Here is a 20,101-nt window from a genome sequence, read left to right on the forward strand (position 1 = left end):
TATTTACTTTAGGCAACTCCGTAAATATATTTATCATGCGAGTCGTGGCCAAGTTAAAGTGATTAACTCTATTCCAAGAATTTTATTATCAAAGCACTTAGTCAATAATTAACATTTTGTTTCTAAAACTTGTTTCCGGAATAATTAAACTTAACACCACTAAGTGAGAATTTTTTTGACGTTTCTACATTAAATGATATAATAGTTTATATTACTGTATCAATTTTGCCTATTTTTGATATTTTAAAATCGATTAGAGTATTTCAATCAATTTGACATATATGCTAACATGGCTTATAATTATAATATTCTTATTTATTAAAGATAAATGTACTAATGAAAATATATATATATACGTTAGCATTTTCTTTATGAGAATAATTCTTACAGTTTATACTTAATACTCATAGTGATGACGTTAGGTAACAGATAATAACAGATGACGTAAAGGTAACAGATATTCCTAAATATTTTATCCAACATAATGATCAATAGTTAGCTCAAACTTTCCATTGGTTTATTTTTGATTCTCTCAAGATACATATAAATTTTATAATATTTTGACTGAATATTCTTAAGATGAATAAAGACAATGGTATAATAAGAATAACTATGGTATAAGTAAGGATATATCAAGATCGCATAAATAAGGGTAATACGTCAAAGGAATAAATAAAAAAAAAAAAAAATAGCCTTCATTTGGTTTTCACATGTAGGAAGCTCTAACACGTAAGTGTTTTAAAAGTAATACTACGAAGCGTAGTATGTAGTAGGGGATAACTACTACAAATACATACTTTCGAATAAAACATTGCTCGTGCTTCTTTAAAGGGGGAATCGCGTTCTTAATTTGCATGAAATACGCGAATACCTTTTAGTTTGTAAGCATTCACGCGTTAAAGGAGATATACGGAAAACGGTCTACGAATGTTGTTTTTTTTTAAATTATTAAACGAGAGAAAATAGATAGTTTTAATGTATAGGTAGATCAAAGTAAAATCGATAAATCACACGCACCGATCATTTTTATTTTGTTTACTTCTATTTTTGTTTATACTTTTTCTTTTTTTTTTTCTTTCTCCCAACACGTTCTTTTTGTGTAACTCGAGTCATGGTGTTCGCATGGAAATACAAATGCGAGTTAATATATTACTTTTTGGATCATTAATTAGAACGACGACATATTGATGACAATGATGAATAATAATATTTTTCTTTTGATATTCCTATCGACGACTATACTGATTTATTATCAACCATCATCATCTTTCGTGAATGCCTTTGAAGTTAATGATTGTCTGGCACTTTGTTTAAACGTAAGTTAATGAAATAAAAAGGTGTAAGAAAAAACTATAAAGAAGAAAGGAAGAAAAAAGTTCGAATTTATTGAGAATAATTATTCTTCAATTAAATTGAATTTAAGAAAATTTCGTTGTAAAATATTTTTCGATATCAAGTTAAAAGACGGTCATTGAATTATTCAGAAATTTAGAAATAATTTTTCCACGGATAACATATAATAATTGTCTCTTTTAGTTTGTTTTTCATATTATTCCGTACCTTTTCTTACTTTTTTTTCTTTTTTTTTTTTAAATACGATTTATAAAATATCTGTTTTTGCACTTCGACACCTGCGTCAACATAACCCGTCTTGGAATCTTTGAAAACTTTTATTCTATTGTTTATTAAGCTGTAAAACAGATCAATTATTGTATATTTACATATGTAAATAGATCGTAGATCGTTTAGGATCGATGAAGAAACATTTTAAAGTATCGCATATTAAATAGTGTCGATATCAGACGTTATCGTTACTTTATCGGAATTATAAAATAATAATATATAAATTATATTTAATATCATTTTAATTATAAATAAATATATAATAATAATAATAATTTATTATTGTTATAATGTAATTATGATAGTGTGTTAAGTCAACAATTATTCATATTGTAAAATAATTCGTGTAATCAATTTTTTTATTTTTTTTTGTTTATTTACATAAACTATCATAATTATCGGTACACGTGTAAAAATTAAACATCATTCTTTTAGAATTGTTTTGTCACGTGACTTGGTTGTTATTAAATATCGAAAGTGTAAACAACGAACATATGGATATTTTAACATTTATTGAACTATTATTTTTATTCGAACGAATTATCGATCGCGTTAATCCAATAAGTCAAATAGTCTGATCATTTTTCTTGTTTGCTTTGACGTAAAAGGAGGAGTCAGGATTTTTTTTTTATATCAAAATATATAATCAAAATTAAGATTTAAAAATAGAATTTGATTGAATTTGTATGGAAAAAGATCGTTTTATAGGACGTATCGAATACGCGTAATGATTTCGTCTCGAGAAGTATAATAATCTAAACTTTTTATTTCGTGTTTATATTGATAATTCTTTTTATATTAAAATAATGTAGACATAAATTAAAAAATTAAGTTTTACTTTAATATGCATAGAAATGATTATTTTTACAACGAATCAATCATGATTTCATCTTAAAAATGATTTTTATATACATGTAAAATAACATATTAAAACAGTAGAATAAAAGATTCTATATAAAATTCTTATTCCTATATTTTCATTGAAATTCATCTAAATTGTAAAAGTTATTGAAATTCATAAAAAAAAACATTGTGTTACGAGATATAGTTCAACATTTTGTTTAAAAAGGATTTGAAATTTGACAATGATTGCAATCTTTTGTTTATCTTAAAAGAAAAAAAATTAAAAAAAAAAAAATATATATATATATATATATATTTTAATAATAGAAAATATTGTGTAAGAGATATATGATTCTGCATCATTTTTCTCAGCTTTTGCAACTAAATGTATTGTAAATTTTATTGTCTCAGACGAGAAATCTTTCGTACTAAATATTCTATCCATTAATGCAACGGCTTTTTCGACGTCAATGCATATTTTATATTTTACATACACGATGTGGATATACATAGAAAAGAATCAATGAATAAAAGAGAGAGAGAAAAAGTTAAAAATGAAAAAAATGCTATGAAATTCGTCGATATTTTTTTGCACAAATATGATCTCTTTTTCTCTTATAGAAAATAAAATTTAAAAAACAAAAAATACATTAAAAGAATTAAATTAGATTACGACGAAAAAGAAATTTCATATTTTCTTTCGAATATCTTTCGTCATTGAAATCGTTATCTCGAAACGTGTCTCGTAGGACAACGATGAAAAATTATATTATCTCCATAATTTTTTACTTTAGATATATATATATATATGTACATCTTATTCTCATATTCTCTACTTTTATTAATATTTATCATTATCATAGATATCACCAATAACGGAGCCCTTTTATTTATTTTTCAGGAATCGTGTGGAAATTCCTGTTACCACAAGGTACGTTTTTATTGTTCGTAATTTTTTTGTTCAGAAAGAGACAAGAAAAAAGGACATTATTATTATTAATGATCGTATTTAACTTTTCATGTGATCGATATATAATATTAAATATACCAAGTATATATTTATCTGTAAAAAAATTGTAAAAATTTATTGGGTTGTCTAGAAAATTTCTATCGATTTATCAATATACATATATATATATATATATATATATATATATTGATATATTTTTAAATACATATATATATATATATCAAAATATATTGTCATTGATTTTGAATTTTTTTTAGATCTGCGCGAACTGTCTATAGGCAATACATTGTAACATTTAATTTTTCTATTCATGTTTTCCAATAGACGAAAAAAAATGAGAAAAACAAAACAAAACAATATAAAGTAATGGGGACTACGAACCATAATAAATATTCAAAAGGTACGCTGTTTTAAAAGAAGGTCGCGATAAGCTATGCTTTCGACAAGATATAAAGTATATTCGTTCTTTCGAAACATAGTTGAGTTAATAATTCCCTTTTTTCCTCGTCGTTTTTCTTTAGTTTCAAAAATTGAGATACTATTGTTATTATTTGCATTATTTAATCATTTTAATAAATTATTTTCACAAGAAGAAATGATCCAGCTGATTTTAAAAGTTTTTTTTTTATAATTTGATATAATTTATATTCACAGATAAACGAAGATGCGAATGCAAACATCAATTTAAATTGTAGAGGAATGGATTCTATTATGATCAAGCATAATACAGGAACGTATATTATCGAGCAAAGTACAAATGATCATATTTGGAAAACAATAAAAATAGTAATTAAATAGATTAATAATACTTTGATAAGAACAAATATAAAAAAAATTATACCACAATGAATAATATATTTATTATTTTTGTAGAGCAAAGGTAAATTTTCTTTCTTTTCAAATTTAATATCAAACAAATCTTATAGATTTCGTATGAGAAGATTAACAGAGAAAGGTATATCTCGACCAGAAATATCCGATTGGTTTTCAACTTACAATGGTAAACCAATTTTTTGTTTATTTTTCAAGTACATGTCAGTCTGAATTGAATTCCATTAACAAATGTATATTTCAATGGAATTTCAGTTGATTATGTACCGAAGAAAGTTTCTAACGTATCTTTGTTGAAAATGGAAATAGATAAAACCAATGTGTGTCAACTTTCTGCAGATATTCGTTTTGAACCAGCGGACGGTAATGCTAATGTACTTATATGTCGTGTTATAAATGCAAATGACTTTTTTTTATTATTAATAATTTAAATGTAATGACATAAACATGACATTGTGTACATTTATTTATATATACATATATATATATATATATAAAGGGTATTTCAAAAGTTGCATTACCGAAGTAGGAATAATAAAAAATCAATATTGGTTGATTAATAGATTTACGATGTTTTTTATATCAATATATCAATCTTCAGTTAGAATGTTGTTAGAACAAATATTGGCCCAAGATCTGCCCTCGCTCTAAATATTTGCCAAAGTAATTTATAATTTTTCAGTTTATTAAAGAAACTTTTGAGACACTCTGTATATACATGTTAGTACACAAACACAGTATGTAGAATAATATTTGTTATATTTCAGATTTAAGTTGTTATTATAATGTTTTGTATTGGCAATACGAACACGATTTAAAATACTTAACAATCCGGAAGGTAATATAAAATTAGATTGTAATTTATTTTTGATTACTTACACGGGAATTTGTTCCAGGCTCCTACTTTTAGTTTCCATCTTCGTAATTTAGAATTTGATCGGAACACAACGGTATATATTTCTTCTGTGAATGGTATCGATAAAAACGTCAGCGATCAAACAACTTTAACATTTGTTACACCTTCTTGCTTGGAAATGCATAATAATTTAAAGATTTGTTGTTAGTAAACGATAGATTATTAAATCATTTATACTATATTAACGCGATTTTATATATATATATATTATTAGATGTTGATCGTGTCGTATAAAATAAATTTGATTTACGATATTTTATCACAGCTCCGCAAAAGGTCGAGGGACTACGCATGATAGATATTTACAAACATGATGGTCTTTACGATGTTATCGTTAACTGGGATAAACCTAGCAAAGAACCAGATAATTATACGATCCAATTAGAAACCTTTCGGAAAGATAAAATATTACTTATAGTACCTGGGGTTTGTATTACGATCAATTCCTATTTTTCTTTTCGTTGGATCTCGTTAAAATACTATTTAGAAAATTTTCAGAAATTTTTTTTTACTTAGAATGCGACCGAGGCTCGTTTTATTAATATCAAATTGGAACAACAATATAAAGTCAGTATTATAGCTGATTCTATTGGTGGTTCTAGTCCGGTATCTAAAATAATAACTGATTGTAATGTGATGTTAGGTAAATAAAATGGATTTTCATTTTTTAATAAAATGTTATTTCATTAATTAACTATTAATTCGTTTATTTCTTTTGCTTTCTTGGTACGTTTAGTTAATGAATACAGTCTTTTTCAAAACATCATGATACCGTTAGTGATTATAATGACGATTTTTATATTGGTAACAATTTGTATGTTTCTGTTTAAAGGAAGAAAAAATTTATGTCATAAACAATACACGCATTTTCAGGTAATATTTTAACAAATCACGTGTGCAAATCAAATACGAATATAATAATACGATTTTTATATTTTCTCTTTGTATGTACGAATGTAGGCTTTAAATCAAAAGGAATTTCCTACTAGTGTGCCTAAATTATTAGAAGAAAATAAGGACATATCCAACAATAATAAAATTATTTTACCATTGGATAAGTTTGAATTATCTCCGAAAAAATTACAATTAAAAGATATTCTTGGAAGTGGTGCTTATGGAATCGTTAGACTTGGATTGTTTCGGGATGATTTCGGTGCTGTTATTAACGTAGCAGTTAAAGGACTTAAAAGTATTCAAATCATCTAAAAATATCTAATAAATATACACATAAGTGTTGGTAATTGTGACAGTAGATTAATATAAGTCAAAAAATTGAAAAATTTATTTATTTATATGATTTATTTTCTAATTTATAATATAAAATAAATTATAAAATCATATTTTTCAATTTTTTGGCTTCACAATTATCGTCACATATTCATTTACATATTCGTAAATTCATAAACTTATCTAATCATCTAATCAATATATTTATTCATTATAAAGATAATCCAACTGTCGATGACGTAAATAACTTTTATAAAGAAATTCAAATAATGAAATCAGCTGGTAAACATCCAAATATAGTTTCATTAATTGGTTATTGTACGATGTATAACAAACCATTGTTGATCGTTGAATATTGCTGTAATGGAGATCTGCAAACGTATTTGAGAAAGGTTGAGACTTCAAATATTTTCTTCGTATTCTTTTAGAGTACGTAAAGAAGAAAAAATTTAGTATTAACAATTAAATACAAATATTTTTTTTTCTTTTTCATGTTTTTTCAGATATGGAAAAATACGATAAACGATATTCTTGATTATAAATCGCAATTTAAATTCGAACAGTGTTTTCATAATTATGAAAATGATCAGACTGATCAAACCGTTGAAAATCATTTATATGGTATTCGACAGGGTAAGTCGAATTAATATAATATGTAACTATGATTTTAAATATCACATAATGAAATAAATATTTATTTAATATTTGATTAAAGAATATATTACTGCGGTCGATTTATTGAATTTTGCAAGGCAAATCGCTAATGGAATGGTAACTTTCAATAATCTATTTAAATATTAACATTTTTTTTTTTTAATTATTTATATCACATAGTACACTAAATCATTATTTGTAGGAATTTTTATCAATCAATCGAATAGTACATCGTGATTTGGCTGCACGAAATGTTTTAGTATGCTCTGACAATATTGTCAAGATATCAGATTTTGGTCTTAGTCGTGATATTTATCAAGAAAATGTTTATAAAAAACAAGGAAGCGGAAAATTACCATTAAAATGGATGGCAATCGAGGCTTTGACACATCAGATATATACAACTCACAGTGACGTGTAATACTTTTAATTTATGAAATACTAATTTATATTAATAATATCCAATATTTTTTTTATCGTAAAATAATTGATGTTAATAGGAAAAAATGTTACAACTGTTTTTCTTCAAAGTATTTTTTTAATTGCAGGTGGTCTTTTGGTATTCTTTTATGGGAAATAATCACGTTAGGTTGCACACCATATCCTGGGGTTCCCACAAGTAATATCTTGAAGCTTTTAAAAACAGGATATAGAATGGAAAAGCCACCAAACTGTGGAGAAAATTTGTGAGTTTATATGAAATACATACATATTATATTTTAATCTAATTGTTTAATAAGACTATTACCATAGTGTTTTAATTTTTTATCTAGATATAATATAATGTATTCGTGTTGGCATATCAGACCTCAAAGCAGACCGACTTTTACGGAATTAAAGAATGATCTGGATATGTTACTTAATAATTATACTGATAATAAATATTTAAATTTGAGCTAAATATTACAAGAACTTGAAAAAAAAAGATCAGTGCTTTTGGACAAGAAACTAAAAGAAATTATATAAATGATTAAAATAGTTCTTTTGTTATCATTATAACAAAAAAAATAAGAATAACTATTACCATCGAGTATTCAAGTTATTACTATGTATTATCTTTTGAGAAAGTTATACATACCATGTGCAAAATCATTTATTTCGTAAGAATTTTTACGTACAATAATCTGTGATATAATCCCTTACACATATACGTGAGTACGTGTGTGTATGATTTCGTGTATGAGAGCGTGAGTGTATATGTTTCATAATATTATGTTTATATATATATATGCATATATATATACAATATTTTTTAATCATGATAACTCAAATATACATTGACGAAAAATGTAACTAACTTTTAAATTTTATTTCGTACTTCTTCAATTTCAATTGTGCAATTTTTAATAACATTACACACATAATATACGCGCTACTATCTGAAATTTTCCTTTATTAATTAATGATGTGATTAATATTTTTTATTCTTCACGATAACATTAAGATTGAAAAGTCGATTCTACGTTCAGATAGACAACAAAATAATTGATGCAGGATAAAAAAGATAAAAAGCTGAAAAAATGTTTACAAAGAATTCGATTATTCGTACAATAACATTGTATCTTAAATACTTAAGAGATATAACATTTCTATATGTATACAACATGAACTGCGTCAGCTAGGCACATTTTTGCTATTGCGAGAGGAACTTTGCGTTTTCATTTTTCAGAGATAAAAAGAAAAGTTAAATAATCCACGCAAATCGACTAATCAATCTGAAGTAAAGAATAGGATCGTTATTAATTAGATGACAAATGAATAAGTAACGCGTATTTTTATATGGTACCTTTTAAAGTACGGACAAATATGTTGGACATGTTTTCTTTTCTTTTTTTTTTTTTTAATATATCGCTTTATTACAATATACTAATAATTGATATGAAACAGAGATCGTGTCTGAATATGTGTCGGACAGCAGATCTTATCACCAATAGAAGATATCCCTCTTACTTTTTGTACGCACAATCTCGGAGTTATATATTTGGAGAATAATATAAAAAATTTATTATATATATAACTCCAAATTTTCTTTAATGTTAAGATGTTTTTTCTGTTCGCAACGCGTGAGAAAAAATTCGTAGCATGGCCGAGAGAGAAAGTGAAAGAGAGAAAGAGAGAGAGAAGTACATCTTATCTGTGAACAATAGTTACAATATCCCGTACGAATCTTATATTTTTTATCCTTCCTTAAAACTATGTACAGTTATTAATTGGAAAATTCCTTTAATCAATCGTTAGGCTTGTTTTACATGGGATATCTTTTTCGCGATGCAACGATTATCTTTTTTTTTCTTTCTTTTTTTTTTATATAAGTTCTACGATATACAGTTAAAAATGTACATTTTTTTTTATATTTATAGAAAAAGAAAAAAAAATATCTTAAAAAAAAGTCAATCATACATCAGATGTATTAAATGAATATAGACAGCAGTGTTCTCGTTTATGCTCAGGTTTTTTTCTTTTCTTTTTCCTTCTTTTTTTTCTGGACTTCGTTTTGAAAGTTATCAAATATGTTATTAAACTTTAAAAACTTATAAATCAAATATAATATAAATCTATGTCGCATAAATTTATGCTGACATCTAAATAATTACAATGAGGAATAACGAGAATACTTTGTAACGCCTAAAATGCGACTATTTCGTAAAAAAAATGTTAAAGAAGACCTCAACACAAATATTATATTATATATAATACAAATAACGATGATGGTAGTATGTAGTGATAGTGGCCGTAAAAATAAATATTAATCATGTATTATAGATATTTTATAATATCTAATAACTGTAAATTAGGTCAATTTATGATTTCTTCTATGTTTATAACATAGATTCTACATTCACATAATTAAATTTTTAATTACACCAATGCTGAAAAAAATATGTCATTTTCCGTATTATTGGAATGTTATTGCGTTAAATGTATTTTTATAATCTGTGAATTTCAATCTTCCTTTTTATTGTTAGAATGGTATCACAGAGGAAATTGTTGTATTACAAATGATTATGTTTTTTTTTTAAATATTTTTGTATAATTTTTTTTTTATTTTGATTTTACTGCAAATAATTAAAAATGCATAGAGATAACTTTGAAGAATGGACAGGCCAAAATTTTTGTTCATATATATTTTCAATATTATTCATCAATAATATTTCCAATTCTAGATATGCGATTATCTAAGAAATATTATTAATAAATATTTCATACAAGATCATAACTTGCGATCATTAGTAAGTATACATTCGCTTAGAATAAAAATAAATCATATTATGTGACTATCAAGTACGGCATGAAAGTTATTTTCGAATAACGTTTGATATAACAAATGGATATAATTATACGGATTGGCATAGTTTGACTAAACAAATAATTTTAAAAATAACTACGTAAATTATAATAATACATTATTTTTAACTCTTATAGAGTGAATAAATGACGTGCTCTTAAAAAATAGTAACGATGAGAAAAAGTAGCTCAACCGAATATTATTCAATTAATATATTCCTTTCTTTAAATAGCCAAAAATCACAGACAACATAGTCTCTATATCAGTAAGATAGACCGACAGGAATTTTATCATTGATAATCTCACTGCCTTTTGTACGACTTTCGATGCTACCTATATCAGATGCTATCGTTTCTAATTAAACTATCTTCCTTGTCAACCGGTGGTGGACCTGTGGTAATTGTTGTACTGGGTCCTGCTGTTAAATAACCAGCGGATACTGGTGTTCCAGCTGGATAATAATTAAAAAATATATTTTTTTATTAACTATATTTATATTTATATTTAAATATAAATACAGATCTCAAAAACTTATCTCACCTGTTATGAAGCCTGAGTTGGAGGCATTTGTTAAAAATAAGTCATGTCGTTGATCTTTGTATTCTGCCCAGACACTAGATTTTTCTAATATAGCATTAACCTTTTCACCTAAAAGTAAGCTTCTCGTCATTGCTTTTAAAGCTTTCACTATTTGCGCTTTTGTCGTAGCAGCATTATCGATAGCATCTAATCGACCCTCCAATATATTTAAGAGATATGGCACCATTTCAGCTTCCAGTGCCTAAATACAATTTCAACATAGACTCTATTTTAATTTTTTTATTTAATTATAAAGTATATTTTATATCTATGCTTAAACAATGTAGCAAACCTGTTTGATAAGTCTATCCTCATTCGTTGAAAATAATCTATTTAAAGTTTCGCATGCTATTGCTATCATATCCCGTCTGGATTGCATAGCATGTTTTAATGGACTTATACATTCTGTTTGACAAATAGATGATATACAAATCTAAAATGAAAGAAAACAAAAAATATAAATAATACAATGATTTTAATTAGGATCGTTATATTTTAATATCAAATGAATTTACCTCGCTAGTAGCTAATTGATGTAATATTAATATTGCTGTTTTGTATACAGAAGGTTGATTATTCTGCATTGCCATTTGTCTGCATAGTCGTGGTATATGGCCTAACGATGGTACTTGATCTGCTAACATGGGTTGCGCTTGTAATAAACATACCAAAGCTTGTGTTGTAAGCTCTAACATTTCCGACTGAAAAAATATATTATTATACACACATAAGCACACTCATATATTATTTGGTGATGATAATGAAAGTGGTCTAAACTATATATTTTAATCATTGATTTTTACATAAGATAAAATAATTCTTGTTATTTCCAGTTAATTATTTTGTAATTCTTACGTCAGTCTTTTCCTTAGACATAAATATTAGAATAGTGTCCATAAGTTCGCTTAAAAATTCTTTAGGCTTTCTAAGAGCCCATGCAGGACTAGCTATAAATAATCTGAGGTATACGCCACCCACTACAGGTTCATTTGTAGTGACATCAATATTATTTTGCGTGTCTGGTAACTTCAATATCGCATTAGGATTTCTTCTTTGCAATGCGAAGTATCTATTTAAAAAATGATTATAGATATTAAATAGTATATAGCTTTTTCAATGATCCATATTATAATTTAATTATATAGAACATACTCATCTTTTAATTCTGCAACAATTCTTGAAACTCGTCCTTTGGATTCATCGTCCCAAATCAATTCTGGATTTTCGTGTTTCGTTTCAAACATGTGTACACATTGTTTAGGTGCATCACGAATTGCTTCACTAAATAACCTGGGTAAAAATTTAGATAGATCTAATTTCACCTTTGGTCCAGCCAATTTATCTGAAGACATTTTGGCGAGCAGTTCAGCCGCTGTTTCTCGTACCTGAATATTACTTGAATTGCAGAATAAATCAAGGACATAAACAACAGCTCCTAAAAATATTCATTATCAAAGAGTAATTTATATACATTTAATATATTTATGTACTTTTGTATAGTTTTTAAATGTGTGTACACCAACCTTTGGCCAATGCTTCCTTTACGATCTTTGTTGAACTCATTAGTGCATATAAAGTTTCTAATGCGAGAAGTTGATACTCCTTTAAACTGTGCAAGCATAATAGTAAATGTACTGTCACTTCGTTCGCTGCGATATCACTGACACATTCTTGATTTTTAGTTACATTACTGATTACTTCAAGTGCACTTTTTTGCACTAATTTGAAATTGTTACAATTAACTAATCCAAATAATAATTTGAAATGACCCATACACTGTAGTTCTATTCCAGGATTATTTTTAATTACATTTCTCAATGCTTCTAGAGCCATTACAACGTGTTCTAATTTTTCTTTATATTCCTTGCCTAAAGTAATACTTCCAAGAGAAGCTAAATAATCCGATGATTTGGATAGAAACTCGAGCAAATTTATTGTAAAGCTTTTCGGATCCTGAAAAAATATTAAAATCTTATAAATTATAGCATATGAAAAAAGAATGAGATAGTAGATAATAATCATATTACAGTAATTTTACCTCTATAGGAAAGACTGGCTGTTCATTATATACTTTAACAAATATTTCACCAATAAGCAATTCTCCAGCATGAGCACTGTACTTAAAATCACTGAAATCATGTTCAAAGTTTTCATTACCGTTCAATCTTTCTAATCGCTTAACTTCTAAATATTCGTTTAACTCGGCTCTAGTTCCATTATCCCAAATTAAATAGGGGTTTGAACAATTAGAGTTTAATGTCTTTAATATTTCCTCTGGCTTGTCTTCACTAAGCCGACGAGCAAGATAAGGTGTTAAAAGACTTTCTAAAGCTGCCACTGTGACAGGATTAGTAGGTGTTTCGTTTTCTCCTGTCATGTAACCACCTAGTCTAGCGCATGCCTTGACAGCTAATTTTGCCAAGTTATTAGCAACTTCTTGTCTATTTTCATCTTGAGTTCTTTCGACGCCACCTTCTTCTAATGTATAATCGTAATTAAACATAAATAGTAACAAATGCCACAAAGCACCAGATTGAAATAGCTGCATTTGTAGAATGCTATCTGTAGCAAGTGATGATACACATTCGGTAGCAACCGAACATAATTTTGTCAAATGCTGTCAAAAATATTCAGTTCAATGTTAGATCATATTTTATAATCATTAAATTCAAATATATTAAAATAATTTATAAACTGTATCATACTAGATATTCTAAAATTTTGAATATATTTATCAAGATACTTACTCTGAAATGTAATATTCTGCATAAATCTTTAACCAATTGTGGTAATTCAATGATTTTATCTCTGCATCCTCTAAATGAGCCAGCAACAGCAAAACATTTGGTAATGTGCATACATACTTGTACCGCAATATCATTGGGTTTACTTGATTTGTTCAAAACCGAAACACATCGAGTATAGGCATCAAGTAAAACCTCTAAACCACCTTCCCTTCGTAATTCTTCCGCGTTTAAAGCAGAACAATGAACCGTATGATATGCAAGTTCACTAGCAGCAGCCAATAATGGTGCAGACTTTGAAAATAAACGTTCATCGTCTGTTTCTAATTTGATCGTTTTAATTAACTGAGGATAACCAGCATATTTATATGGCCTAAGTTCTTCTGAATACCTATGAAAAAGAATACTTTGTGTTCTCAAAATAAGTACTATATTATCAGGATTCGGGCCGTCGATAGTCCAACAACTGCGACTACATAAAAATTCATATGCCTGATTAACTGCCTCAAATTTATCCTAAAGCAAACAAATATATGTATATATGTATATATATATATATTATATACCGTACAGTTTTGATTCTTATAGAAACCATACTTTTTAATGCTAGAAATATGTATTTACCCTGCCTTGAGGATTTTTATCTGGATGATATATTTGAGCTAATTTATAATATGATTTCCTAACGTTTGCTTCATTGTGTTGTTCTCCAACAGGCAGACCTAATACTTTATAAGCATCATCGACTGTCATTAAGGGCGGTTTTTTCTCTACCTCTTTTTTCCACGCATCCAATACATCTTTTAATAATTGTACCTGTATCAGTAGTAATAGATAGTATATGTATCACAATATAATGTAAAGAAATGCATAATCTCGACTTACAGGCTCAGGTATAGGCCATTGAGGAAATTTGACAGTATCGCATAGATGTCGAAGATAAAATATTTGACAAAATAATTCATTTTCCAATTGTGGATACCTCACAGCAGGTATAGCTATGTATTGATACTTGGCCATTGTATGGCTTCTTAATTTCGGAGTAAAATCGGCAATATGTGCGGCTATTTTTTCAATAAGCATTCTTCTCATTTCAGCATTCCAAATTGCTTCGGGAGTATCAAAATCACCTAGAAATATTTGTGCAAATTTCTCTGCACCATGATTTTCTAAATAGCTGACCATGGCATCAGGTAAAAGTTGGCCAAGAATGCTTCGTTGCATAATATCGGAAGATATGTTCTAGAAATATGATTATAATGTACATTAAGATTGAAAAAAGTGATTGTGATAATATGATCATTAAACATACATCATCGCTTCTAAAAGCCTGTTTAGTGTGTGTCAATTGTAAAAATCTTGCTATAGGTAGAACATTGGAACCAGTGTACATCAATATAAAATAAAAGACACCGGTGAGATAAATTTTAGAGACATCTGCATTGTCGCGCATTATTTCGCATAATAATGTAGCGACTCTTTCGACCAAGACGGGATCAAAGGTTAGTAAGAGTTGTACAATATGTGGTAAACATTGAAGATCCGACAAAAGACGTTTAACACGTGGCAACGGCCTAATCACAGCATCGTCCGCATCTCTACTTGGAAAGTATTCGCACATTTTAATTAAAATATTTAAAATCAAAGTTGCTAATTCACTTTCATTGATTACTGGCATTCCTCTTGCAACTAAAGTCCACTTCAATTGTGGTACTTGAGATATCATTCTCCATCCATCCAATCCTTGTGCCCAAACCTTTGTTTTATAAGTTATCTTATTTGTCGTATACAAATCTTTTAGATCTTTTAAACTTATGGGACCCTTACGCGTGTCACCATCATTATAATACCATTCTTTTTCCATTATCCTCTCTTGTTGTGGACCTGCTTCTATGACATTAGTTTGCGTGGGTACCACAGCACGAGAAGTATGTAAATGTGCTAATGTTAAAAGATCTACGAGCGATCGTACTCCATTCTGATCCATTATTTCTTTAACGTTTCTTCTGTGTAGAATGAGTTTCTTTATGAACATAACTAATCGATCTCGCTCCATCCTATCGGTGCATCGATCCAACATTCCTACTATATATTTTGTGTCTGAGAATGGTCCAATATCTTCGTAATATCGTCCATACACTATAGTCATTGCTTGCAAGCAAAGGCACTTCATTTCGACTTTTGTTGTTAATAAGAATCTATGGTATAAGTCATTAAAAAATTCATACCTATAAAAATAAAATAAGTTAATATATATTTTATTGCTATATAATCTTACATTTGAAAAACATCTTAATACATTATTTTTGTATATTTATTTACATACGATTTTCGAATTGGACTGTCTGGGCTATCTTTTTCTAGTAACAGCCTCAAGTAATAATCTCCAATTTTGACTTCATCTGATAGGCACTGATATTGCACTTCGAATTCTCTGTAATTCCATGCAATCAAGGTTCCACCTGCTAATTCTTTATCCGAGGTAAATGCACGTATTTCATGATCGAGAGCAGTTCTTAATTCTTCTCTTGTTTTATGATTCCATATTAAATTAGGTAACGAATGATCTTGATTGAATTTATAATAAAACAATTTCCAGTTTGCTTCAGACTTAATTCTTTCTCTGCGTTTTCTTAAGACTATTGGACGTTCTTTGATCTTTTCTCGTCTTTCTATACCGACACGTGCACCCCAGTGCTGAAGAGCATGTTCCACATGCTTCTCAACTAATCGCATTTGACGCTCGATCATAATCCACTGCGGACTTTTTTTATTTTTCGATGCATGGTCTATTGCTATTTTTAAATTATCACGATTATTTAATCTTTCTTCTTCGAGGAATGAATCAGGAACTTTTTCGCTGGAGTCTAAATAATTTAGCAAACCAACGGGCTATACAAGATAATATATAAATAATATAAGTTTTGTAAACAATATAAATGCATGAAAGCAAATACAAAAGTTAGTAATTGCTTTAATTATAATAAGATAATAGTTTTACCATAATTCGTTTTAATAATCCCATAGCAGTAGGATGTCCTGTCACCCATAATCCTACTAAATGTCTACATAGTTGTCTATGCGTTAGAAGTCTACTGTCATTGCCAATAGTAAAGAGGCTATATAAAAGGTGCCTTGGTAAAGCTCCTTCGGCAAGAGCTAATTCTTGCATTTTTGCAGCCACTTCAGGTGCACCTTCTTCTATGATCGCTCTCATTATCAAACCAGCCCCTTTTACAATAGCCAATGATGGATGTTGGAATAATTTGAAAAGTGATCTACCCCTTGCTGCAACCATTTCTAAAAGGTTGTCAAAATGTTTGCCATCCGTGGTTTCACTGTATGGTACACATAATGCAAAAGTTAATAGATCAAGCATGGCAGAAACTACTAAAGCACCAGTGCCATGATTCTGAAATGTTCAAAGTATATACTTGAAGTTTCTTTTTAAATTTCAAGACTAAACAAGGTACATAACATATATATATATGTATATATATTTTATATATAAATATATACATATATATTGGAGTACTTACAATATGATTAATCCACATTTCAAGTAAACTTTCTAAAAATTTGTTACTACTAAGAAGACTGCTTTTGTTTAATTGTTCTTGCCTTAGGTCACAATCATCGTGCATTGGTTGCATAAGTGCACATATGCAATCTATAGCAGCCTGCGTAACGCCACAATCTTGTCTTTTTAATGCCTTTACAACTCTATTACCGATAGCTTCTCTAAATCCAGGTAAAGAGGTGAACGCATTGAATCCAACTTTACTTGCTACCAATCTTCGTATGGCATGAAACTGTGCTTCGATCTCATCATTCCCTTCTAGTTCTTTATTGACTAATGTGCTTAAGGCAGCAAGTATAATTTTCTCTTTATTCTCAGTAAAAAGTCCCTGTAAGTAGTTATTCATCACACTGTACAGTTGAAGCTGTAAGCTTGGTACAGTCCATTCAAGCGGTGTACCATCCTGAACAAAGGGAAAAAATCTCAGTTTGCATGTTTTCTATGTTGATATCAGACAGAAATACCTCAGTTCAATTTTTTTAATGATGTCACAGAGATATTTATGTTTCTAGTAATAGCAGTTTCCCATTACAAATTATTTAGTACCCATGTCATTATTGATATAGGCATAGGTTCCGAGATATTTCCGTCTTGATCAATTGTAACCGCTTCAATGTACTGTAGGCCTATATTGTTAGTTTAAATATTAAGACAAACTGTTTACTGAGAAATATCTTAATTATAATTATCAATATGAATGTTCTCTTACATCTTGAGTAATCGAATAATTGAGACCACTATATGGTATATTGGCATTAAATCTTTCCAGAATTTCTGCAAAAGTACGTCCTCCTGGTGGTTGTTGTAAAAATTTAACATGAGATATTTCTACTTCTTCATCAACGGGTAAATTAAGAGGTCCTAGCCTCTTTCCCCTTGCAATTGGATACATTCTTACATGAGCGTCTCTATTTCCAGATGCTCTTACACCGTCAAGTAACGAAGCTAACAAAGAATCTCTGTCTGTTGCAGTATAACTTCTTGTTTGTCCATTTAAATATTGTATCGTAAATAATTGTGGATTTGCATTATCACGAATAAGGGCAAAAATATCTGACAGTGGTCTTAGTGTACAAATATTATATGTCTGTGGGTCCCTTTCCAATAAACAACTATCGGAAAGACAAAGCGTTCTTTTTTGTGGTTCTGAATGTCTGGGTGAAATTTTATGAACAGTAAATTCTGAACCACTTGTAATATGTTCATCATTACTAAATTTCCCTAATCTTTGTGCAATAAAATCATCTAATTTTATTGGTTCCTTTAAGACTTTTATATTAATTCCTAAATTATTTATTGCTGATTCCAATAGCTTCTTTTTTATTTCCTCCATATGAATAGATGCAAAAAGATGTAAACGTCCAAATCCACCACAAACAATCACAAATCCATTAGGATAATCTTTCATCGTTGCAATGCCTTCAAAATCTTTATAACAATAACTGGAGAGTACCATATTCGTTGCAGGATCCAGTTGATCAAGACTGTATGGAGTTACTTCTAATACTACTGGTAATCTTGTATCGGACCAATGACATTTATAAGCTTGATATCTCTATAAATAAGGAAGATATCTCACTACTAAGTAAGTTTATTAATATTCAATTGTAATTTTTATTAATTATAGTATGCCATTTGGAAATCTTTAATTTTCGCTATATAAAACATCACATATTAATATAACAGGGTGAGTAATGTATGTTCATGGAAAAAATTGTATGTATGTATATACTTATGTATGTATTCACAATGATAAAAAACTGATAGTAAATGATACTATCTCATACGTAGGTATATCAATGACCATATGGCTAAAGTATAGGAAAACACATATAGAACCGATGACTCACCAGAATTTCTTTTGATTTCTCTGCAAACTGATTTCTATATTTGAGTGCTTCTGTTAACAAATGTGCTCTATGTTCAGAACTAAATTTCATTGTATCAACTTTACGTTCTTTGCGCATAGTTATACTAAATTCATAGGAACCCAACTGATGCTTGTTTGTAGGTTGTACACTAATAAAATCAGAGTATTCCCATTTATTAGTGACCTCTAAGGTCCCAGGATTATATGTCGTAATACCCATGGATCCAATGGAAAAAATACGTTTGTACCTAATATAAATTTTATAATAATTTATATTTATATGAATTTCCAATTAAAAGAAGTTAAACATTCAAAAATATAATCTTTCAATAGTTTCATCAATTAAACATTATTATATCGTATAATTTTTGTCAAATATTTAAATATTAATAACATAGTTAACATTTTATAAAATGTTACCTTATCTGAATATGATAGAATAGATATAATGTACAAAATATACGTGCTGACAAAGTTTTGTAAAATGGATTGTAAAAAATAATTTGTCTACACTGTCATATAATTTAATTGAAAGAATGAATATTGAAAACAATCTCTACGAAATAATAGAAAATAAATCTAACAATCTAAATTCTACTATAGACTTACTTTCCCTTCCATGAGTGTTTGGTGACCAGAAAGCATGCAACATCCTGGTTATCCTTTAGTGGCATCATTGTCTCATGTCCTGAAGATGCAACAAAGATACAGTTTTAAATAATATTTTAACAAAACACTGCCCAATACTTGCATCTGCCAAGTAGTATTAGAGAACATTCGCAAAAGGAATAAAAAAATCGTATGTGAGTCTTTATACTATAATACGGATGTGCAACACGTAAGGTCAATTAAATTTCAGTAATTATTGATAATAATTAAACTGCGCGAACTAATGAAATCTTAACGCGTTCTCTTGCGCTTTCAACAAACAAATGTCATTCTCAAGACTTCCGTTGGCCTGGGAGCAGCCATCTTGAA

The 20,101-nt window shown here is 28.3% G+C and overlaps 2 protein-coding genes across 5 annotated transcripts; one reads left to right on the forward strand and one right to left on the reverse strand.

Annotated features, from left to right (window-relative positions):
• The first annotated feature begins 982 nt into the window (after positions 1-982).
• On the forward strand, positions 983-7,964 carry LOC122514693 (tyrosine-protein kinase receptor torso-like). Its single transcript, XM_043631664.1, has 17 exons — positions 983-1,316; positions 3,368-3,397; positions 4,091-4,222; positions 4,310-4,436; positions 4,523-4,630; positions 5,035-5,105; positions 5,164-5,326; positions 5,449-5,609; positions 5,700-5,826; positions 6,016-6,056; positions 6,144-6,372; positions 6,630-6,802; positions 6,914-7,043; positions 7,126-7,181; positions 7,267-7,481; positions 7,613-7,750; positions 7,838-7,964. The coding sequence occupies exons 1-17, from the start codon at positions 1,188-1,190 to the stop codon at positions 7,962-7,964; spliced, it is 2,157 nt and encodes a 718-aa protein (XP_043487599.1). The 5' UTR covers positions 983-1,187.
• Positions 7,965-10,087: 2,123 nt separating this feature from the next.
• On the reverse strand, positions 10,088-20,101 carry LOC122520781 (dnaJ homolog subfamily C member 13). Of its 4 annotated transcripts, XM_043641044.1 has the most exons (18): positions 19,733-20,101; positions 19,104-19,371; positions 17,963-18,808; positions 17,213-17,581; positions 16,675-17,085; positions 16,000-16,565; positions 14,986-15,901; positions 14,559-14,915; positions 14,298-14,489; positions 13,677-14,189; positions 12,968-13,546; positions 12,453-12,882; positions 12,082-12,364; positions 11,785-11,998; positions 11,445-11,630; positions 11,222-11,362; positions 10,891-11,131; positions 10,088-10,801 (listed from the first exon to the last, which is right to left on the reverse strand). In XM_043641044.1, the coding sequence occupies exons 1-18, from the start codon at positions 19,798-19,800 to the stop codon at positions 10,689-10,691; spliced, it is 6,693 nt and encodes a 2,230-aa protein (XP_043496979.1). In that variant the 5' UTR covers positions 19,801-20,101; the 3' UTR covers positions 10,088-10,688. The 4 variants fall into 4 exon arrangements, with proteins under 4 accessions (XP_043496979.1, XP_043496987.1, XP_043497004.1 ...); XM_043641052.1 differs by lacking the exons at positions 19,104-19,371; positions 19,733-20,101 and adding an exon at positions 17,800-17,879 and having other exon boundaries at positions 17,213-17,656; positions 17,963-18,048; XM_043641069.1 differs by lacking the exons at positions 17,963-18,808; positions 19,104-19,371; positions 19,733-20,101 and adding an exon at positions 17,718-17,810 and having other exon boundaries at positions 17,213-17,656.

The sequence above is a fragment of the Polistes fuscatus genome, unplaced genomic scaffold, assembly GCF_010416935.1.
Source record: "Polistes fuscatus isolate 324 unplaced genomic scaffold, CU_Pfus_HIC Scaffold1, whole genome shotgun sequence".
NCBI classification, from domain to species: domain Eukaryota; kingdom Metazoa; phylum Arthropoda; class Insecta; order Hymenoptera; family Vespidae; genus Polistes; species Polistes fuscatus.